Genomic DNA, 23,700 nt, shown 5'->3' on the forward strand with positions numbered 1-23,700 from the left:
TTGATAATAGACAACTAGTTGGACTTTACTAATATCTCAGAGACAATTTACCCCGAAATGCTCATTTTTGGCACAAGGGCCTCTTGGACGTTGTTCTTTCAGAATATCCTGACAAATCCCATAATTTCAAAAATCCAAAATTTAATCGTAAGACCGTCAAAGCTACCACTCCATTGACACCCTTTTATAAGCCGAGGTTTACGGTATGCGGGGTTGATTATTTCATTTCATGCCATTTTCTTTTGCCCCTGCAGATAACAGACTGGACGGAATGCTCCCAATAACGGAGTGAGGGGAAAATAACAGAATATTGTTTGCTCAGGCACAATGCATTTATTTTTTTCAGTTATTCTGGAAATATTTTTGGCGGGAAAATTTTGAGTTGCAATTTATACCCCAACACATTTAAAGAATAATTGACCGGAATATTTTCAGCCTCAAATCGGCAGAAAGATAAGAATATTCAGCTTGAGCCGGAAAAACAACATTCTTATAAAAAGAAAAGAGTAAAGTTAAACCTTTTCTTCTTGGGTTTCAGGCTTCTTTTTGCCAATAGAAGGTATACGAAAGGGGTACCCTTTCGTAGAGTACACCCCCCAAATCCCTGTGTCAGCGATGTGTAAATTCTCTCCATAACAACACTGCTGTATTTCATTTTTTCCAAAACACTTTTAAAAGACCTTTCCGTTGCTATTCACTGGACGCGTCTATAGCGTGCGTAGCGAGCGTCTTCTATTTTCTCTTATTCACGGGGAATTACCACAATGAGTACAATCAATGGACTGAATTTTTTCAGCGCCACCCAACGACTGTTTCCTGTAAAACATCTGTTCGGAGAAACCAATATTGCCTAGAATTTTTTAGCACTTGAGGACGGCTAAAAATTTCCATTCATGTACATTTTTCGAAGCTTATCTAATTTATTCCCTACTGTTTTCTGAAGTTTAATTTTCACATTTTACTCCCTATGTTGGGCTATTTTTCGTAGAAAAAAGGAAAACTAAAATTTTCGGATTAAAAAAATGTGATGGGGAGAGGAATCAGAAGATGTCTCACTTTCGTAACACATCAAATTGCATCTAAAATGTTTGGGAAAATAATACTCAAGCCCTTAGAATTTCGAGAAAACTCAAGTTCCCCTAGGATGACCGAACAGATAAAAATTTCATAGCGCCGCTTAGAATGTATTTTTACAGATCTAAAAGTACTCTGGATGGCCTAAAAAGTGTTTTCAATGTTTTTAGGAGAAAACTGTCGTTGGGTGCCCCATTGTGCGTCGTTGGTGAGGATAACTCCCGGGGGCCCCGGGGAGTAACTAAAGCAATCAATCTGACAAACAGTAATGCTCTTTCTTGAAAATTGCTCAAAGTGCACAAGTGATGATATATTAAATTTAATAAGGCTTGTTAGAATTGAGCTTAATTTGTTGTTATAGTTTAGCAAGGCTTAGTATAATAATGCAAAGCCACCAGTCGCCAATACGACCACATTTTCACGGCTTAACCGTGGTGTATCAACGGGTTCCACTAAAATTTGATCCATTGCTAACTACTGATCGTTCTTGCCACTATAAATTAGATTATCACTTCATCCTTCTGTTGCACAGGATCACCAGGCAGAGTTTGGTGAGTTGGAAAGGCACAGGCGAATTTGGAAGTAAATGTTCCAGTCTGAAAAGCAATTATTTTTCTGGTGTTAGTTAAGCAATAAATATGTATTTTTAAAAATGATATGCTGAACGGCTACAATTTCATTCCATAACCGAGTGGCAGCAATGAAAATGTCTTCAAATTTGTAAAGGCCGCTTTAAGATTGCACAAGAGAGGTCTTGAATGATTTATACATATCGGTTAGTTCAAGTTGTGCCCATCCCTCACCCCCTGGATAAATGCTCTGGCAGTTGCAAATTTCTCTATCTTGGATGCTAAATTCCTGGGGGTAGGGACACTAAAACTACCAAATTGATGAAGGATCCAGGAATATGGCAAATGCCCCACCCGTGGGTTTATTCACAATCAACTTAAAACAAGGCTGACTTAATTTTTTTGTTATTGATAGCTCAAGTTGTCGCTTGATTAAAGCAAAATAAAGAAACGTATTAAGTTGAGAAAAAATGCTTTTTACAAACACTTAAAAATTTACCGAGACCTTGAATGACAAGTCAATCTGTGGCAAATGGCTGGACCTTCGTAAAGAAATTCTCCATGTCTGGGTTTCGAGGCGGTAACCAAGTGCATGTCAAAACCTAGCGGGTACCCCTTGGGTAGGTATAGGTAAATACCTGATTCCCAAGCCACACTATAACTACCAATATCCAACCCCAGGGACTCGGTGTTATTGTGGTGGCTTAATGATTAACACCTCATTCTTTTGTTGCTGTAGGTCTGGGTTCAAGCTTTACAGTCTCGCTTGTTTAGTAAACCACTCTACCCTGTTGGTCCCTTCCTCTTCAATCACCCAGTTGAATAAGTGGGTACGAGTGACATACTGGGGCCCCTCCCTTATTTGCCTATACGGGTATGTGGCACCGAACAGGGTGTGGTTTTCAGGGTAGAGCCTTGTACAGGGTATACGATGTTGCCATTTAGCGTCTTGAAAAGGGTATCTTTTTGGACCAAAAGCCATTCTTAAATTATGGCTTAAAAATTCGTAAAGGTTGGCGATGATCTTATTATGTTGTATGAACCATAAAACTGCAGTGGTACCAATGTAATAACAAGGTATGACTCATAATCTATGTATATTTTTTTGGTTTGTTTTACTTGTTCACCACTTTTTAGTTAATTTTCTAATATTTCGTCACTTAATAAAGAACCTATTTTTCATGCTCATCAGTGATCACTCACTGCTTCTGCTCTATGATTATAAAAGGGTTAAAAGTCAAAATACTCTAACATATTTACATATAAGGCATGTGCTGAGGGAAGAATTGTCCCTGTAAGCCTTGGTATGGTTCCTTTGCCTGGTTTGTCTGGATCACACCTCAGTGTAATTTCTGTTTGCCTAGATAAACCATATATCAATTAAATCTATAACAGCTATACCATCTCTCTAGCCCGGCATTAATTGAAACAGTACTACATGAGAAATTTCTGCAATTTGATTGGCTTAGAGGAGTGGTATTTCGGCTTAATTTGATAGGCTACATGTGAAAATTACAAAACCTTTGCGGTTAGTAGTATAAACAAATAATAGCATGATTTGTACGTGATATGTATGTGTAATCAAACGGTGACGAGTGAAATTAGGGAATAATTTCACGCGCGTTTTGTCCAAATCCGAAGGCTCGGGAAATTATTAGGATTTGGACAAAACGCAAGTGAAATTATTCCCTAATTTCACGAGTATACCATTTGATTACCTATTAATATCATGGGTGACGAATTACGTTAGCAATCTTGGTTTTTTGACATGTTTATCCTGGATCGTATCGATCGAGAACTCCACTCTCTCAAATGTTTAGACCTTAAATTTGGCTTATAAAGTTCAGAATTTTTCAGAATTTTTCGGAAAAATACCTGTTAGAATCCTTCTTGATGTTCTCTTGTGTGTTTAGGTTTTCTAAAGCATCTTTTTGTGCCCTGACATCTTCATTGACGGCATTTTAAAACTTCGTCGCCATCTTGACACTGAGACGTACGGAAGGGTTGCCATGGCAATTTTGTAATTTCACATGTGAAATTACAAATTAACGCTGAAATTTCGCGCCAAAATTAAGGAGTAATTCGTCACCTATGATATTAGAGGCATAAATACCACTTGACATATTTCAAAATTGCCTCAAATTTCACTCTTTACGTATATCTATTTCGTAATATCACTAGTGGTGTTTATGCCAAATATCACTACAAATAATGCTATTACCTATACTTATATGGTCAGGCAGGGAAAAGGGCTTGAGTACCGGCTTCAAATAAGTTATTTCTCTTGTCAAAATTTTAGCAGTTCATGGGAAGTTATAAAGAAGGGGACGAAAATGTTCCTTTGGCTGTTAAACCAGTTATTCTTTGACCCTTTCCCCCGATCGTAGACTCTGGTTTGAAGGTAATGTTGCAAAATACCTCCACAAATTGTCAGGACCTTTCGATGCTCCATAAGTGATAACAATATTGTCTTCACTGTCCACAGAAAAAGTGGTGTCTGCTGTCCCAGCTGGAAAATTTTCCGCCAAAGTCCTTTGACAAGACTGAGGGAGAATAAAAATTATCAAAATTTTTGTACAGACACTTGTTGTCATAAATTTACGGATTTGTATATGCTGGCCAACCCTAAATTTTACAACTTTTGGGCGCCAGGTCTGAAAAAGGGCGGGGGAAATGGCATGCCTTGGTGTGAACCAGACAACTGCACCTAGTTGGATCAAAACCTTCAGAAAAAGTAACACCCAAAACGAACAATTAGTCCGGGCCAACCCGACCCCTAAAGCTGCTTTCAGTGTAAAGGCAAACATTTTGGGTGATTATGCATGCAAGCATTTAGTGTTTTCAGATACAAGTCACCATACAGGGGCGGATCTAGGGGGAGGGTGCAGGGGGTGCGCACCCCCCCCCCCCCTGAGATGACCTGCGGTTTTCTGATACAACTGTTATTCTGCAAAAAAAAACTATGTGGTTTATTGGTGTTGAAGTAGAGCAAGAGACGAGTGCACCCCCTCCTAAAAAAAATCCTGGATCCGCCCCTGCCATAAAACACGATTTAAAGTGAGTTGGTTCTTACTTGTTGGTTAATATTTGCTATTTCAATATCAGTATTAAATTCACTGTGTTGTTGACTAACAGGTCCTTCAAATTGTATGTTTTGTATCTGCCACGCTCCTAGAGTTAACAGGTATTTTTCATGTCACTAACTTACCGTCACATTGTTACAGCCAGATACATCAGTACTGAAAGGTGTGCAGGGGTTCCACTCAAAAACGCGTCCCTCAGCTTCCGGTATTTGAGTAAAACTAAAATGAAAAGATACCGCTTTGGTACATTGCTGAAACATTCTCAGTGGAGGTTTGTTTGTCCGGAGAGCAAACTACGTGAAACGGAGAAGAGGGGGGTAAGAGAAAGAGTCCTACGCACGTATCACGGACTTTAACAAGTAAAAATAACGCATCACTGTGATTAAAATTCCGAGTTCATGTTTCACGGAAATTTCCGAAGGAAAAGGACAGCATATGGCTAGACCTGTTCAGAATGCTGCTGTCTGCAGAGTTAATAGTAGGGTTGATGTTTTGCCTTTTGAGCCTCCCGCCGCAGAGCTATTGCAGAGAAAGAGAGGTAACAGAAGTCAGTGGACAAGTCAGGTGAACATACAATGGCCGAATTTATACTAGCGAGTTATCCGTCTAGACACCATCCGTCAGACGGATAATTCGTCTAAGTATAAATTCGAAAACGAATTTTGACGACTAATTCGTCTAGATATTTATATTGATATATAGATATATTGCGAAAATATAGAAACCAGTCCCTCTCATGTGGACACTTCGTCAAAAAACCGTCCACCTTCCGTCTAGATATAAATTTAGAGACGGATAAGCCGTCTAAGACGTATTATCCGTCTGTTAGTACGTCTTGAAGACGTGCTAACAGACAAATCATAATTCGTCTTAGAACCGAATTTATACTAGAGACGAATTATCCATCTGAGACGGATAATACGCCTAGACAGATAATTCGTCTCTAGTATAAATTCTGCCAATAGAGAGATTAAGATTTACGTTTACGCCAAACGGCAAACGTTAGATTCAAGTTGAGAATTTCTCAGAATAGAAAATTCTTATGTATAAAAATGGTGTGTAACTACCTATTTTTTAGTTGAAGTAATAAAAAGTTGACGACAATTAAGGGAAAAACTTTGTCACGTGGTACAAATTCACGTTTGCCGTTTGGCGTAAACGTGAATCCTAATCTCTCTAATGTAGGTGAGGGTACCGGTAAACTGATGATGACTAATGCTGACGGATAGTACCAATTTAACCTTAATTCCGTAGTCTTATATAGATTTAGGCAGGGCTAAAAGGGATGCTCCGGTTAATATCTATAGTTTACTAAAACAAAAATAAAGTCGTGTAATGCTAAGCGGCGACGGCAACGAAAACAGCCAAATAAACCAGTAGGTCTAATTAGCCAAAAAAAAAAAACTTTGCTCGTGCAACACACTTCTTTTGCATATTTCTTTGCCGTTGTTTTGCTCGACGACAACGTGAATCGAAACTTCCTTGTTACAAGTTTTATGGAGGAAATTTTGTATGTGTTCTTGTTCGCTTTTTTTTGCTGCCGCTCATTTTCACCTTGGTGGCCGCTAGCATTTCTCAGTTTCTCATCACCCCTATAACATTGTCACGTTTTTCTTCCGACGAAATAATTGGTCTCCTTTGTTTTTTATCTCTCGCTTTAGCTCTTTCCCTGTTATCCACGTCAATTTAGACAGCTGTAAACTATTTCATAAAGAGAAAACCTTTTTTTAAAGAGCAACGATGGCCCACGATTTCCCGCCAAACAGAAAGTGAGTTGCCCAGAAGCGATCCCCGCCGAAAAAATGTAGCAATAGCAAACATATAACCCTACCCTAGTCGGGCTGACTCCTGACTACCTTTCCCCTCCCCCAAAGTTCATACGGACGTAGGAGCGTACGGTGACGTCATAGCCAAATTTTCTGGCATCGATGGGTTCCCATTTTCTCTTAGGTATGGGCCTGGGGCTAGCGCGAGCGGAAACTCTGCTATTACTCCCTCTAATTTAAACACTTGCTTATTGTCACTGTCGGCCACTGCACCTATGCAGGATGACCATACGAAAACCCCACACGTGTTGGCTTCACAAAAATAAGAGCTGAATTATGATTGATTGAAAAATACTGACGTGAGGGAAATTCTCTCCAAGCTCGGGACTCGATGGGTGAAACAAGAGCCGAAAAAGGCGGTAAAGGTCATTTAGCCCGACATATGAGGGAACGACTTTAAGTCCTTTAGGACTTTTAAAACAAGTTCATTTGAAGGTCCACTGGCTTCAGTAAAATTTTTCTTCAAATTCAACTTACCGTCCATTTTCACGAAAAAATTAGTTGAAAATCACGAATATCGGATAAGAGATTTAAAAGTTCGAGTATCACGACAAGCAAACTATTCGCAGTTCACGAATTTTAATTTCGTGTTTTCGCTTTTCACGAAAATTAATCTTGTTTCATGCAAAAACCCCTTTGACCCCTTCGGAGAACAACACATTACACTAGCATTATTTCCATTATTTTCCCCTGAAGGATGATGAAGAAAACAACTTTTATGTCTTTTGGTTAATTAATTTGCCTTAGGTATGAATATATCCAGTATATCAAGTATGTCTAGCGAATAAAGTAAGCTTATATCTTTATTATATAAAGCATAATTTGTGTATCCGGAAGTACTTGGATGGAAATGAGATCCTCTGCGCTTCTTTTCCCAAAAATACAGAGCAAGGCAAATGTAATCAAATCAAGGTGTTTGATTTTAACAATTCAGGATATGAATATGAAAAGTTCTTACCTCGGTTCAGTGGAAGATCCATCAACCGGCCATAAGTCAACTACTGACTTGTTACTGAACACACACACACATGTATTGAGCTTCAAACAGGATTCCTCTGTGCTTGAGAATGCAAGAACGCTTAGGGTGACCATGAAACTAAGAAATTTCAGCAAAGTCATTATTGTTTGGGACACAGGAATCACAAACTACACAATTTGGAACGATCTTAATGGATCAGAACGTAGTAAATGGGTGGGCGCAAGATTCAGTGCTGCACAGCTAGGATTACCACCGCCAAGAGCTTGCTGTCACACAACACAAACTGTCACACAACTTCCCTTTCTGTATTTCAGGTGAAGCTCTCAAATCCTTGTTGTTTTTCGTTTTCTTTATTTCAGTTAATTCATTTCAAGCACCAGCTCTGTTTTGAGGCAAAACAGACGTTACATGGATTTAGCTTCGTGCAAGAAAATATATTCTTTTTGGGTTGTCCGTGGGTTGGGGGAGGGGGGTGGGGGGTTGGGGACTCTGCGCGGTTTTTTAAGAGCTCACAGTGGGATTGTCATATGAATGCTAGGCTCCACCGGCCCGGGAGAGATGGGCTGAGCCTTTATACTCACTCGAGTTGACGCTGTTAACTTCTACAGTCGCCGCCGGTTATTCCCTCCACTGGGGCGAAAGTACATGCTGTCTTGCAAAGGGCAAAGTGCAACTTTTTTTACCCCTACTTAAAAAACGCGATTTCAGGCCGCAAATTTTACAGAAGAAGAATAGACGCAGATGGGCGTCTTAGTTGTTTAGGTGAGGGGGGATTTTGGGACGTAATTTAGCATTAGAAATTCTCTGCAACCTGGCCTTCTGTCTTGGAGAGCAACCTGTTTATTCGAGATGTTTTTGATACAAGAAGAACGACAAAAACGAAACTTTATTTTTGTAAAAGGTAAATGACATTTACCAGCTATAAAAAATCAAATAGGCTTACTAAATTTCCGTGACGAATCTCTGATTAGCAAACCACTTGTAACCTAAATTGAGACTATAATTAAGGTATCGTCGTCATCATCATCATCATCATCATCATCATCGCAATTACTATTCTTCTTCTTCTTCTTCTTCTTATAATAATTATTATCGTTATTACTATTAATAATAATATTGTTATGGCTTCCAATTTGCAGTGGAAAAATCGCCGTCAAATTCACGCCTGCTTAGGAGGGCTTCCATCCACGGGTCCGTCCAGGATGGGCGTCGAGACGCTTTGTACAAAACAGCTCTCAGGCACTGTACAGGGTGCGTTGTCCAGCTCCAAGAGAATCACTTCATTTGGCTTTCCAGCAGACAACAGTGAGCCAGGAACGTAAAGTGTCTGTTGAGGACCCTTCACGGGCCAGTAACGACCCAGATTAAAGCCATTGACATACAGCTGACCCTAAAATGACAAAATATCAGAAGTGACCCAGTTTAGAATGTTGACCTGGGCAATTGTGGTTCGCTGAGATGTTATCTGTGTCGATATCAATCATGAAAATGTCTAATTCTTAATAAAAAATACTGAGTATTGAGTATTGTCTCATGGGGCACCAAAATAGCAGCTAATCATATCAACTGAGTCTGTCAAGTTAGGCGCGGATCCCAGTCATGTCCAATACTGTCGACATGACACGAGTGGAAAAATACTTTTCACAACTTGTACGAGCGGACAAGTTGTCTCAACTCGACAGTCGGAGTTGTCGAGTGGAAAATGCATCTCATTAGTTTACTAGGAAAGGCAACTAAGTTGTCGAGTCGTACAAGTGGACAAGTTGTCTCGACCCGACAGACAGAGTTGTCGAGTGGAAAATGCATCTCATTAGTCATATTCATTGTTCTTTAAACAAAGATCGGACATTACCCACGCGAAGGAACAAGCGCTTAACACACTATTTATGCCTCGTTCTATAAGCAAAGATCCGACATAAGCCACGCGAAGGAACAAGCGCGCTACACACAGTGTGTGCCTCGTTCTATAAGCAAAGATCCGATATAAGCCACGCGAAGAAACAAGCGCGCTACACTGTGTGTATGCCTCGTTCTATAAGCAAAGATCCGACATAAGCCACGCGAAGGAACAAGCGCGCTACACACTGTGTATGCCTCGTTCTATAAGCAAAGATCCGACATAAGCCACGTGAACGAACAAGCGCACTACACACAGTGTATGCCTCGTTCTATAAGCAAAGATCCGACATAAGCCACGTGAACGAACAAGCTCGCTACATACTGTGTATGCCTGGTTCTTTAAGCAAAGATCCGACATAAGGCACGCGAAGGAACAAGCGGGCTACACACTGTATATTCATTGTATTATAATTTTTAGAGGCACGGAAGCGTCTAAATTGGGAACCGAGTTTGTGGCCAAAACTGGAAGCGACCCACTTACTATATCTGTTTGCGCAGTGTTTTTGAAAGCTAGAATTAAATTTCTTGCTGGAGGTGCTGATTCCCCAACTGTATTTTATGTGGTACACGGTAGTATACGCATTTGTAAATAACTGCAAGGCAAACTTTATCACACGAGTGTCTCTGGAGTTTGCTTAATACTCAAAAATGTAAATAAGGCACGTCACTCTGCACATAACAGACCTGTACCACAAAATATTCTTTAATAATCATGCATATCGTGGGAAACGTCAACTTGGAAAGTTTTTTTTATTAAAATATAAAAAGTTGGAAACCAGTGTGGATGCACTTGTGGATGCGCGCCTTCAAGTTAAGGTCATTAGTCGATCACCATGGAAACAAGTCTCCTCTGCTCGAGCGCATAGAAGAAAATATAATCAAGAAGCATACCAGCGTATATTACCTTATGCCAATTTTGAAACTTCAGAAAAGTATCTCCTGGGTTACCATCGGAGGATATATTGAAAAAGCCATGATAAAACGTGGGTACGTCGGACAGAAGGTCACTTGCTGTCCCTGTGTTATCGTTCTTAAAAGCCTCACTCCACCCTTGAGAACTATGTAGGTCCAATGTATACATTTCCCAGTCGACAAGAATTTCCTTGTTTATGGTCACATTTCCAAGGATTCCTTTGGGATCCTGCATGTCTGAGCCTCCTGTGATATGTCCTTGATTCTCTACCAGGATGTTCAGTGTTAGATTGTCTGCTAGGTTGAAGGACGTTCTATTGAAGCTTGCACGACTCAAAGTAGCCTTGCGCTCCTATGTGTAAAGGCAAAAACATTAAAAGAAATAAATGAAATCCTCTGCAAACTTGCACGTCTCCTTTAATGACCTCCTTCGAAGGATAAATATGGAGGTTCCCGATCACTGTTACCCAACCCACTGTTACCCAGTTAAAAAACTATTTTTTGTTTCACTTGCTAACGTACTACAAAGCAAAACGGTCTCTAAAGATAATAATTTCGTCCGTAAAGCTTGCGCAGATCTTCTAAATATTAAAAGGATATCTAATTCCTCTCTTTTTCAGACAAAAATAGGTAAAGAGGATATTCTACAGCTCTTAGCTTGCTGCTTGAACCTATTTCACACCGCTGTGGCGTATTAAAGCTGTAAACCACAAAACGAAACCACCTATAAACTGTCGTTTTCTCGTCACCTTTTGTTTCCTCTTTTTCTCTTCCTTACCGAGATAAACATTCAAAGTAAACAATGAAAACGAATTCAGTGAAAGAAACTGACTATCATTTTATTTTTTGTTACAATCTCGCTGCCGCCTGTGCCTTAATTCCATCTTCAAACTTTAGTTATGTGAGTCTTATCCCATTGCAGTTTTGTGGGTGGAGAAATCTAAATTAATGTTCCTGGTGGATTGATGTTTGTCTCAAAAACCTAAATTTGATAATTTCACGTTCATATTATATTGTTTTGCAGTGAACGACAGTTTAGAAACGAGAGGAGAACTGGAGCCGAAATGCGTTGCGCAATTGTTTCCGGGATCGTTCTGATCGTTCAGCTGTTGGCTCCTATTGGCCAACAGGCCATTTTCGAGTTCTCAAAACTCCCTTTCAAAACGAGGCTAGATGCAAAACCTTTCTTGTGAAAATGAGTCTCATTTGCATAAGAATTAAAAACATCATTTTCATACCAACGGCCTCGCACTTAGCCTCGCTTTGAAACAGAAGCTCTGGGTAACTCAGAAATGGACGAAATTTTTCCTTGGCCTTATAACAATCCCAGAAGTCTTTTCGAAAGTCAGTTAACTCGGCCCAGTTTCCCTCTTGTTTCCAAAATGGCGATGTGAGAGCAACCTCGTTCTTAGGGCTCTCTCCTACCCATTGTACGAGGTTGATGTGAGAGCTCTTTCAAGCTCTCACAAATCGTAAACAAAAATAGCTCCCTTACCTGGCCAACCAGAATAATTCCGCGATCTCGTAGTCCGAGAATTTCCAGTTCTACATTTGTATTTGCAAACTTTTGGGGAATCTGGGTGCGGTAAAGTAGGAAGCCGTAGTTTTGTCTAACACTTTCCATGGTCTTAGGAAGAACGGTTTTGATTGGTCCAAAAGGAGAAAGACTGTGGATAACATCTAATAAGTAGGCCACCTGGGAAAATATCAGGCGGACTTGTTACCAGGAAATAAGCCCAAAGAGACGAATACGTTCACAATGCGAAAAGAATACAGTTTACTCATAAAACCGTAATCTTCCCCTTATAACCCCTCAAATCATGAGCCCACCCTCCCCACCAGTTATAGGCCCATCTACCTGTAAACCAAAAAATTCATCAAGTTTTAAGTCCCCGGATGCAGGACCCCCTGTAGCTTGCATTGAAATGAGTTCAATATTGTACAACGTTTTGAAGCTTAAAAAAGCCAGTAAATTCAAAAAGTATTTTGATCGTCACTGCTATATAGCTTCCTGACGAAAATATGTAAGCCCCAGGCTCGTAGGCGGAGGTTTACGGTATGTAGAATTAATTATTGTATTTCAGTCCTTTTTCTTTTGTCCCTGATAACAGAGTGAACAGAAGACGAGTTTCTTTGCCTCGAAGAATTTAGAATTTACTAATGTGTGAGTGACCCTTTAATCCAAACCTCATCGGTACTACTTTAATTTGGTACCATTTGTTTTTCAAACTATACAATCTGTTTTGTCCCACTTGAAGAAAAGATTAAAGTCTTTACCTTGGTCATGTAGATGTTTCCATAGCTTTGTTTCGGTGTGGATAAAGGAACAGGTAGAGGAGGTAGACCCCGATGTTTTAATATCACTTCCCTCATAGCAAAGTACTTCTTTGTAAGCTCTCCTGATTCACTGATAGGGGCGTCATAGTCGTAGCTGGTTATCTGAGGCTCATAGCCGTTGCCAGGGTTGAAATTAGCACCTGACAAAGACAGTTTCTGCACTGAAATCATCACGATTATACATTTGAATAAAAGTAATTACATGTAATTGTTTTAGATTAACTTCTGATTGGTGGGATAGCTTTTAGCCAATCACAAGGCTCAATACCAAAAACCCAAGTCACGAGTACGTCGCTATTGGCTAGATTTCTTTGGTGTTGTAAATGGGAAGTATTTTAAAGTCTTTTTTTTACCTTGTCATGGCAAAATTTTGTCAACTTTTCCATTTTACAAGCCTTTTTTATATGATGTGCCAACGGGGTTGTACAATGTGGTTCTAAATTTTGGACAAAATTAAATAACACAGAGCAACTACAACCGAAGCTCTCTGAATGGACCTCGTCGTAGAAAGCTTATGGTAGTGCCGACTTGACAAAACCTGGAATAACTCCACGCTTACACAAGACATTCAGTCGACCTGTAAGGGGCCAGCCCCATTTGCCTAAGGGGAGGTTTCACAGTATTTAGATAATTAAAGCCATCAAAAAACACACTGTTTATTGTGCTTATAGAGGGATTTGATATTTGAACAGATTACCACTCATGAATCCAAAGTTCGTCCCGCCATGAAACACGTAGACATTTACGGAGTAGTTGGCTCTCAGCCAAATATCGAGATCGTTGGCGATAACCTCGGCGTCTCGGTGCTCGAATTTCATACCCCAGTGGTCGATCCAGCCTGGGTAAAATTCAGAGTCAACCAGGGGGCCCATAGGTTTAAACGAACGCTGGGTTTTCAAGCATTTCTCCACTGTCTTTTCTCCTAAAATAATAATAAAGGAATTATTTAGACAGTTTCAGAGTTTACCAGCATCCTGTTAAATTTTCTGACTAGTGGTAAGAGAACATAACTTTTAAAGCTTTGCACTCAAGCAAGGACATAAAACGATTAACGCGAGTGAAAAAAGTGGGTGGGATTGCAGTGACTACGGGATGTTGTCTAGTATCAAACCTGAAATAACAGCTTCAAATATGAAATAGACGCCGTCTTACGGGGAATATCTACAGTTGTTATACGAGGATATCCTCGATTTGGGAGTAGTCGGATTTTTTTCTACCGAGCAGCCTTAGGTGCCTCTGCCTGAAAAAATATTTTTTCTTTCTCGTGCTCCGCGCTCGCTCTCGCTCGCTCGCTTCGCTAGAGCGCTCGCCGATGTTTTCCGAAATAACGAAAAGAAAAATAAAACAACGTCTGGGTACAACCTAACTTCTATCATCACGTAAGCACATGTCAGTCGACATTCCAGTTCTAGCAGTATGCAGCTGCAGGATGTTTAGTGGTTTGAGAAAGTGAGCGAGTTGGGATAATCGCACTGAAATTCCAAAAACCGCGAATACTATCTTCCCTTGATGTGATGGTAGTCTATTGAGGGTTACCCTAGTAGTATGTTTCGGGTATCCATTTATACACCTGGCAAACTACAGTAAAGTTTCTTGCCTAAGGAATCGACTCTAAGGCAGGCTAAAACATGGGCCTACGCATGCGAAGTTAAATGCGTTAAGGGTGCGGCTACCCCGTCTCCACAGACTGCGCAGGAGAGATTGGGTGATAAAATGAACCGAAAACCCGGAAAGGGGTTTAGTACGAACCAGCTGTATCACTGCGAAAGGAAAAAAAATACTTTGTTTGGGAGAACGTTTTATGGATATTTTACCTCCGCCGCCGTCCACTGTTGACAACATCCCCTGCAGGGTTCCGCACTCGAAAGCACTGTCTTTACAAGCATTGTTTGTAAAGAGAACGACATCGTTCCCAAGATATTTTAAAAAGAGATCTTTCAAGTGAGCCATGTACTGATGATCACACTGCTCCACGTTACCATACTCATTTTCTACCTAAAGACAAAAAACAAGGATTGGTAACTGAGATATAACAATTTTCAAAGTCAAATTCCTTGAAGATTTTGGTTGCCACAGATTTTGCTATTCTGCCTTTTGTGTTTAGTCTCTTTACGCAACCTCTTTCAGAGGGTTTTTTCTCTTGCTTTAAGAAAGAACTGATCCAGGAAGAGGCATTGTGTTGTTCTCTTGTTAGGGTTTGTCTTTGATTTTTTTAGAGCCAAGGCTAGGATCATACCGAGGCTAACCGCCGCCAGGTTAGCTCAGTTGGGAGAGCTCCGGTCAAGCCGATCGGGAGGTCGTAGGTTCAAATCCCGGCCGGACAAAAATCAGAGTGTAAAAAAAAATGCTGGTGACGGTGATTTGAGACCTTGTCTCAGTTCAGATGATCGCGTCATTAGGCGGTGACGTTAAGGTTGGTCTCCTTTATCCTTTTGTTATTAGTGAAATCGAAGGGGACGTAAAAGAACCCACACTACTGTTCAAAAAGAGCAGGAAAGTTTCCCCAATGGTGTGGTCTACCTTTCAAGCATAACGCATCACGCATCACGCATAACGCATCATTCATATCATGGGGCATGGATCGGTTACAGTAAACTCATAAATGGACTGATAGCGGCTGCCAATGGCGCCCTTAAAATGTAAAAAGGGCGCGTCTTGTTGGCCTCTAATCCACGACATCACATCATACACACACAAAACAACACACATATCTTGGGCAGCAGCTTTCCCTAATTCTTTCCTCTGAAAGCAATGACGAAACAATCACGGTAACTAACCAAGGAAGAAATATATGTTCACCCAGAGTAGCCTTCGTAACAGGCGCTTGAAAGAAATATGGGTACGAGAAAGAACGGGGCACGCCACGGAGACATATTGCTTCCAAGCGCTTGTCTTAGGGGTGTGCCCCTCCGCGGTCCCGTTCTTTCTTGCGTCCACATCACTTCTAACGCGCCTGCTACGCAAGGTAATATAGTAGTAGATAGCCTTAGGTAGGTAGGCAGGTAGGTAGGTAACCTTTAAATCATAATGTATCCAGTAGTTGATTCTCACCTGAACTGTAATAACGGGTCCTCCATTAGAATAGATCAAAGGCTTTATTTTTGGAAGGAGCACTCCCATCCATCTGTCCACTGCAGCGATATAAGCTATGATGTTATAACAATGAAAAAGATTATGTTATTGGAAGGGTATGCATTCCAGCTATATTAAGTGATTTGAAAATAACGACACCTGTTGTGTAGTTGTCAGAACAAGGAGGAAGGAGAATGGAGAAAAACACTTTGAAAAATAAACATTTGAAATCAGAGATTTCTCCAGCACTTCGTTCGACCCTACTCTTAAGACTTCTTTGATAACTCCGGCTTCTTCAACTATGATGGTCTCAAAAAAAAATCTAATATAGATAATTGAAATACAGGATTTCATTTGTTCTGATACAGCTATAAACCATCCTGGCCGATTGGTCAGCAAGTGACTTGCAATCCAGCGGTCCTGATTTCCAGTCCCGCTCTGACCACTAGCTCCATTTGTTCCTCGGTCGTCCCGAGTTCAAATCCGGTCATGATGTTTGTGTATAGGTTGCTGGTTGCCTCCTACCTTTTGGAGGGTTTGAATCCTTTTATATTACATTTTCGTGTTACTTAACTCAAATGATTTATGTAAAGTGCCTGTAAACTAGCTAGCGTATCTAAGTCTACTTCAACCTTACAAGGCATTTACAATTTAATTAAGCCTCTTAAATGAATGGTTACAGTCTAAAATGAACGCGGAATGACCAGTGCATCATAAGTGAACCATCAAAAACAGCTGTCCTTGGCAGCCCCTTCGCCGGTTATATTATGTTGGCGAAGCTAATAGAATAAAAAATAAAATAAAATAGTAGTAGCAGTCCCACAAGTCTTGGCGAGAGTTAGTTAAGGCTCAGTTTCCTTCCTGTTCCCAAAGTGGGAAAGCTCATGTGATATGTGATATGGCTGTGCGCATGTGTAAGGTACTGATCTTACCACAGGAAGTTGGGTGTTGTGAATTTATTAGCGGAGCTCCACGCACGCGCGAAGCTCACACGAGCATAGCCCCATGCCTAAGAAAATGTGGTAATCTGCCCATCTGAGAAATTTTGGCAATCACGTGACCGAACGCCCGACCGTCCGTCCGTCCGCACCATAGGCATATCAATGTAAAACAACTCAATCAACAGGTATGGCAACCCTCAATGCAACTAGTGTTTATTTGGCGGGAAATCGCAAGGCCACCCGCGTCTTGTGAAGCAGAGACAACTGAAGAGTTAATAAAGACGAAAACGAAAAGCTGAAATTGCTTCTGTATCAATGTTTTGTAAAGTATTAGATTAATTGTCACGTTCACAAATTTGGAATATAGAGAAAGAGAAAGACAGAGAAAAAAGAAAGTAGAGACAGGCCAGAGACGCTCAACCAGAAAAAGGAGAGCGACAGAGAGCTAGAACGAGAGATAAAAAACAAAGGAGAGGAAGGACAACCAACATGAAAAATTTGTAGCGGCGGTGAGAAAATAAGAAATGCTGGCGGCCACTAAGGCGCAAATGAACGGCAGTGAAAAAAAAAAGAAAAGTGAACGAGAACACGTACGACATATCCTTCATAAAACGTCTAACTAAGAAGTTTCTTGAAGTTTCAAGTTGTAGTCGTGCAAAAAAACGGCAAAGAAGTGTACAAAAACAGTGTGCTGCACGTGCAAAGTTGTTTTTTTGCTTATTAGACCAATTGTTGTTTTTTCACCGTTCTCGTTGCCTTCGCCGCTTAGCATAACATGATTTTATATTTTGTTGAGCAAACTATAAACATTATTGAGAGCTTCACTTTTAGCCCTGGCTAAATCTATATACATTAAACACCTAATGACTGCAGGTCTCGAGGGAAATAGTGACTTTTGTTTCCCGATACACACTTTGCTTGAGGACACCGGGTTCCCCACCATTGGAGAACTCTGAACGGCAATGCTAGACCAAAGTGACTGACGAGCAAGAATCCATGTTGTCCGAGCTAGCGCTCGACCAAACTAACTAATTTACAGACTATAATCTCAATGTTTCCCGAGGCGGAACCGAGGGAAACAAAATTTACTGTTTCCCGAGGGACCAATCTAATTTTGAAGCTAAATATATTAAATAAACCTCGTTGTAACGGCGGTCGTCGATATTCGCGGGTAACAGTGCACTGTTACCCTCTGACGTCATAGATTTTGTAATTGCCCACTCTAGAAAATACCATATCATACCATAATGCTCTTTGTTTGTCACCCCAAAATTTTGCATAAGCATTGTTTTAAGTTTCCCTTGGGGCCATTTTAACTCCCAACCGAATCTGAACACAATGCTAATGCAAAATTTTTGGGTGACAAACAAAGAGCATTATGGTTTGTTATGGTATTTCTGGAGTGGTCAATTTTGTCGTTCAGAGATTTGGGCGGGAAACGGTTTTATTGTTAGATGTTATGTGATCTCGAAGTAACCAATGAGAGCGCTCGCTGTTGGGAAAAATGTCTAACTATATAACAAAACAGTTTATTACACTCATGAAATTCAATTATAAATGCACTTGCGGCCCCTTACCTGCGTTTTTCATTGTTCTGAATCGCGGCATGTAGTTAGCAGTGTAGTCCTTCAATAACCAAGGCGGAAATCCACCCTGAAAATAATTGTTGCAATTGCGTAATAGAAGTAAAGCGTAAAGTTTGAATGTTCAAATAAAGTGTTTGAAAAATATATTTATTTTTGTTACACGCCTACCATATCTCGCTCAGCTGCGATAAAAGGGCCTGCAAAGAGAACACGTATAGTTGTAAGATAACACGCAAGGCAATTAGAAGACACGCATAGCTATTAGAAAACACGCGTGGCTATAAGAGACCTCACACGGTGACGACGCACGGCTATAAGAAGACATTCATGGCTATTAGAAAACACATATGGCTATATAACGTCAGTATACACTTGATGCTTGAACACTAGTGCCCGGACAATTTGTGCCCTCAGGCGCTATTTGGACGAGAGAGCGTCACATGGTTCTGATAAGACTTCTTTTTTTAATGGAAGATACAGAAGCTAATGAAAGCAATGAACATTTATATAGAGAGAATATTACGTGGCCGCTTGGGGATGCGAATTTTATCTTATCGTCCTGAAAGTATCTCTCACTTGTTCGCTTCGCTCACTCGTGAGAGATACTTTCAGCACTCGAAGATAAAATTCGTATCCCTGCGCGGCCATGTAATATTCTCTATTTTCGTTTACCTTACCCGCTCTTATAATCACCAGCAACCCCAAAGATCCTGCCAGCTGCGTGAAGTCAACAAAATCGTTTCCTCCCTCAAAGTCATATTGTCCTTCAACTTTCTCGTGGACCTGCCATGCTATGTACCTGTGAGAAAGACAACACAGAAGTAAGATCTTTTAACTATCTGTTATTTGGGTCTAGTCCATTCCATTGCCAGAGGTTCCATTTGAAAACTTGAATTAAAGTTTTTAAGTGTATCATGACACTGTCGGGGTTGTTTCGAACTACACCATAGGATTGTATTGGGAAGAAGAATGAAAGGCCATGGAAGCCCTTTCATGGTTTCGTATGTTATATTCTACAAGATAAAACTTAGATGAAGGTCGGACAACTCATCAACCTTACATACTGAGGAGACCTTATCTTCAATTTTTTTTAAAGAAAAAAAAAGTCCAAAGACAGCCAGGAATCCTCGAACTCGTTTTGAAAATTTGTTTCTTACTTAACCACTACAGTAAAGGAGCAGTCGGTACCAACAGCCGTTATTAGTCGAGCTTGCTTTAGCAGAGCGAGACTCTAAAAATGCAGGCGTTTCTTTTTTTCTCTTGTTTTGTCGGTGGGACCTAGGTTGGAGGCCACGCGTTCCTAGCGGAGACCGTGGAAACTGAGATAAGAATCGTGACGACTTTTATTGTATGCAAATGAGTCTGGTGATGAGCATGCGGTTTATTTTCGGCGATGACTGGAATAACGCGAAATGTTTATCACGTTTTAGTGCTATGGCAAAATTTTTTCTTCCATGCAACAAATCCCGCTTTTTCTTTTTTCAACAAAACAGGCCTAGGTTTACGTTTCATGCTATATGACATAGCAAGCCGATAAAATCGCGAGAGCAAAACAGACATAACAAAAAGTATAATTACACATGTAGGAGGGTCAAATGGGGTGAACACGGGACCTGTGAAACATTGGCTACCCTTCCTTAACAATACAACCCCATTTAAATCCCAGAAAATCTTTTTTTAAAAGAGCACTGGGTTGAAATTTACTCCAACCAAAGGGCGATTAACCACATCTCACCTTCCAATATTAGAGCCAGTGTTGAAACTCGCCCTCCCAAGCTATGCAATTTACTCCATTTCTCTCCCCCTTCCATCCCTGACATTTTATGGGCCTCCCCCCCCCCGGAGCTTCGCGAGGTTCTGCGATACACGTATTTCTAGTTAAATTTGATCTTATGGGAATTTGGTTCTGAACTTCACGTGGGAAAAATTAAACACTGCTGAACGTGACCGAAAGAACAGTTTTGTAAACGTGTTGCGGGTCATGAATGGTAGCGCAGAATCAGGGAATGAAAAACGACACGATGCTCTCATCTGAACGTTTCGAAAAACAACGTACACTAGCCAGAATGTAATATTTTGAGAAGAAAAATTTGCAAAGATTAATGGATTATACGGTGATGTCGCTTACAAATCCACACACCATTCGTGGTAGACCCCCACTAAAAGATGTCGAGCGTTTTCGGAATGGGTCGTTTCACGAGTTCTGCCGTTTGAAAGCGTTGATAACTTTGAAAGAAGTGAATATATCAGATGTTGAAAAAAGGAAGAATCTTCATGAGCAGAACTTCGATGATGGGATAAAAAACAATAAGCAAATCGTTGTAAATTCAACTCTCCTGTTCAACAGCCTCATTCTTTTCCTTTTTTGTGATGCTAGATACTTGTAACGAACAATTTGATATTTCATACATCATTAGTCACGCAAGCGAGACTGTGACCATTTTGGTCTGAAATTGCCTTGAATTGGGTATGTTTTTTTAGAAGAAGCTTCCTCATCATTTGGCGATAACACCATTTCTCTTTTAATGTTTACGTCAACCGTGTACGTGCCATAACAGCTTGTTACGCGCTCCGGTCACGCACAGGGCTCCAGGGCTTCAGGTCTGAAACACGGTATCAAATTTTTGATCAGGTCTGAAATAGGGTAGGGAAAATTACAGATTTTGGTCTGAAATAGGGTAAGGGTTTTAGGAAGCGTGCCGCACACCCCCACCTAATTGGGGGGGTCATTGTGCCAGGCGTTCCTTGCAGTGTCCGTGGAAACTGGGACTTAGAATCGTTGCGTGATCGAAGCCACGCATGTTTTGGGAAGAAAGCATTTAAAGCTTTTCCGACTACACACGTATAGCCTGTAGTCGGTCCACGAATTTTATAGCTTGAAATCGTCGATTACTTTGGAACAAGTGAACACTACTAATACTAAGTGCTCTTAATTAGCAAAACTGCGATGGTCGGGTTTTGTAAACTTTCATTGTATGCAAATGACTGTTGTGTTGAGCATGCGATTTATCTTCGGCGACGATTGAAATGATGTGTCATGTAAATCACTTTTCTGATCTCTGGCAATGATGCAATTTCTCTGGAATCGACGCCCTTAAATTTTCGTGTATTTATACACGCGTGTAGTCTGCGACCACAAACGTATTTCCGGTCGTCGCTAACATGAGTACTAAATCAATTTAGAAACAAGTAAAAAGTGTCAACGTCGATAAAGTAGGGAGTAAAAAACCTTTAGCGAGTAAATCCTGTTTCGTGTAGAATTATTCGCCTCCTCATTTCTCGATCTAATCTCCAAGCAAGCGAGACTGGAGGCCACTGTAAGCGCCTTCTTGTTTTATAGATTTTTTTTATGGAGTTTCCAAAACGGAAATTAAAACACAATTTTCCAGTACGAGTGATCGCGGTCGAAATTGCTTTTTCTCTCAAAACGAGACAACGATTTTAGTCATGCAAAATGTACAGTTCGAGTTTCCTGAGTTTTGACAAGTTTTTCATCGTTATCGCTTGCTGTGAGAACATCTACGGTCGCTACCGCATCCAAAAAAGTAGCAATGATCACTTCCACCCATAATTTGCCATGTCCTTAGGAGGAGAGGTTTTTCATTGTTTGTTGCCTGGAATAAACAATCTCGACGCAATTTCCTGTATCGCCAGATCTTATCTCTTTTCAGGGGCACCCAACGAGGATATAGTTCAAAACCACTTAACATAGCATTGTTGAACGTACTTTAGTATTCAAACGGTAGATGTGGGCATATTTTTATCCCCTAAAAACTTTTCATCTGTTCGGATTTCCTAGCTGAAGGTCTAGTGATCCGAAGATTATAGGGATAAAAACTTACCTTCTCGAAAATTTCAGGCAGGAAAAGGCTCCCGAAACTTCTAGGTGGCCTTTTTTAGGGTCAAAATCCGTTTAAAATGGGTAATTATACCATTTTGTAGATGTTCGAAAATCCTAGGAGAGGCAGGCAAGCAAGAAATTTGACAACAAATGCTCCGAAAATTCTAGATCTCAAATCGTCTTCCGAACAGATATTTTCCCGAAAATTGCCGTTGGGTGCCCCTGTCTTGTCTGCAACCTGACAAAACATTAGAGCGGTGGTTATATAAATAGACGTGATAAACTTAATTTAATGACATTTATATTTTTACTAGCCTATCGTGTATCATTTTCATTTTCTGTTTGCTGTGTAGTCAAATCTTGCAAAGAGGTCGACTTGTAGCAAGTCTAGTTGCAAAACGAAATATCGGGCAAATATTATAATATATTTTTTCAGTAAAATGACTGTTCGGAGAAACAACTTTTGCCTTGTAATTTGTAAAGCTCGAGAAAGGTTTACAAATTCTGGATAATTGTTTCATTCGTTTAAGAGGTTTTTCCACTAGTTTAGTGTCTTTCTTGGACTTTCTCTATAAAGTCCTAATATTTTCTTTGGTTAATCCAGAGGGGTTTTTTTCTGACCACGCGACCTTGGCGCTCGCTCGTATCTACAACAAAGTGACCCCAAAGACAAAAAATCGGCCATCTGCAGAAAACTCTCTTAAAATTGAGTTCCACGGTATATCTCCATAGAGACATCGACTGCATGGGAGAATTTCGTAAAGTAATGTGATGCAAACGGCTACTGTATTCTTTAATTAATCAATTAATTAAGGTTTGGATCGTTGAGTATACACGAAATCCTTTAGTTCTTGGTGGCTGTTTGATCCATTATTAACATGCATGTAACTCCTTTTTGGCGGTGCGTTATGCATGATACCATAAATTATTATGATTATTATTAGAGCGGTTTTCACTTGACTGTCGTAAAACCAAAACCAAAGTAAATACACTAGCCAACCAAAGGGCGTAGTAAAACCAAAACCAAAACCAAAACCAATCCCTTTCGACAGTCAAGTGAAAACCGCTCTAAACTGACATTTGAAGTTATTCCTGAAATTGGACTTTTGAGTTGGAAAATACTCACGTCTGTATGGCATTTAACCCTGCGGCTTTCATCTTCTCGAGCCTGTCACGCCAAAAAACGCGAGGGACCCTAAAATAGTGAATACTTCCAGAAATATAGCGAAATGGCTCGCCATCTTTGAGGAAGACATTGTTTTTGTAGTCCACGATGAAGGATCTGGCTGCTGTTTGATGGAAAAGGATACATGTAGCATAAGTAAGGCAAACAAGCAAGTAGACTCCGATGGCCATTTTTGCTATCACTGGTACTGGAATTTGTTTGCTCAGGGGGCATAACAATCAAACAAACAATCAGTCAACCAATCAAAGAACTGACCTATCGATCATTCCATTGATCAGGAAATCGATCATGTTGTTTACCTAACCTCAGAAACTAAATACCCAAATTTCTCTACGAAACTCATGCAGAGATTTTCTTACTTCCTACAATAGCTTATAATGCGAAACGAGTAGTTC

The 23,700-nt window shown here is 40.4% G+C and overlaps 2 protein-coding genes across 2 annotated transcripts; both read right to left on the reverse strand.

Moving 5' to 3' along the window:
* Positions 1–1,330: 1,330 nt before the first annotated feature.
* On the reverse strand, positions 1,331–7,796 carry LOC140931081 (uncharacterized). The gene is made up of 5 exons (XM_073380823.1): positions 7,511–7,796; positions 4,852–4,945; positions 4,062–4,186; positions 2,904–3,003; positions 1,331–1,670 (listed from the first exon to the last, which is right to left on the reverse strand). The coding sequence occupies exons 1-5, from the start codon at positions 7,669–7,671 to the stop codon at positions 1,575–1,577; spliced, it is 576 nt and encodes a 191-aa protein (XP_073236924.1). The 5' UTR covers positions 7,672–7,796; the 3' UTR covers positions 1,331–1,574.
* A 552-nt stretch (positions 7,797–8,348) lies between these two features.
* Positions 8,349–23,485, reverse strand: LOC140931082 (beta-galactosidase-like). The gene is made up of 11 exons (XM_073380824.1): positions 23,246–23,485; positions 18,956–19,077; positions 18,447–18,475; positions 18,270–18,345; positions 15,731–15,825; positions 14,494–14,674; positions 13,377–13,601; positions 12,620–12,819; positions 11,838–12,038; positions 10,335–10,694; positions 8,349–8,921 (listed from the first exon to the last, which is right to left on the reverse strand). Exons 1-11 carry the CDS (start codon positions 23,473–23,475, stop codon positions 8,691–8,693), a joined length of 1,950 nt encoding a protein of 649 aa, XP_073236925.1. The 5' UTR covers positions 23,476–23,485; the 3' UTR covers positions 8,349–8,690.
* Between the last annotated feature and the right edge of the window lie 215 nt (positions 23,486–23,700).

The sequence above is a fragment of the Porites lutea genome, chromosome 3 (assembly GCF_958299795.1).
Source record: "Porites lutea chromosome 3, jaPorLute2.1, whole genome shotgun sequence".
NCBI lineage: Eukaryota > Metazoa > Cnidaria > Anthozoa > Scleractinia > Poritidae > Porites > Porites lutea.

Coding starts and splice junctions, on each gene's coding strand:
- LOC140931081 (XM_073380823.1), bottom strand. CDS start 7,671: ATGACTTTGCTGAAATTTCTTAGTTTCATGGTCACCCTAAGCGTTCTT. Junction 3,004..4,061: donor GGTCCTGACAATTTGTGGAG/GTATTTTGCAAC, acceptor TGGTTTATCTAG/GCAAACAGAAATTACACTGA. Junction 1,671..2,903: donor CCTCAGCACATGCCTTATAT/GTAAATATGTTA, acceptor ATTGCTTTTCAG/ACTGGAACATTTACTTCCAA.
- LOC140931082 (XM_073380824.1), bottom strand. CDS start 23,475: ATGGCCATCGGAGTCTACTTGCTTGTTTGCCTTACTTATGCTACATGT. Junction 18,476..18,955: donor GCTGGTGATTATAAGAGCGG/GTAAGGTAAACG, acceptor TTCTCTTTGCAG/GCCCTTTTATCGCAGCTGAG. Junction 8,922..10,334: donor AGTTTCAAAATTGGCATAAG/GTAATATACGCT, acceptor TTGTCATTTTAG/GGTCAGCTGTATGTCAATGG.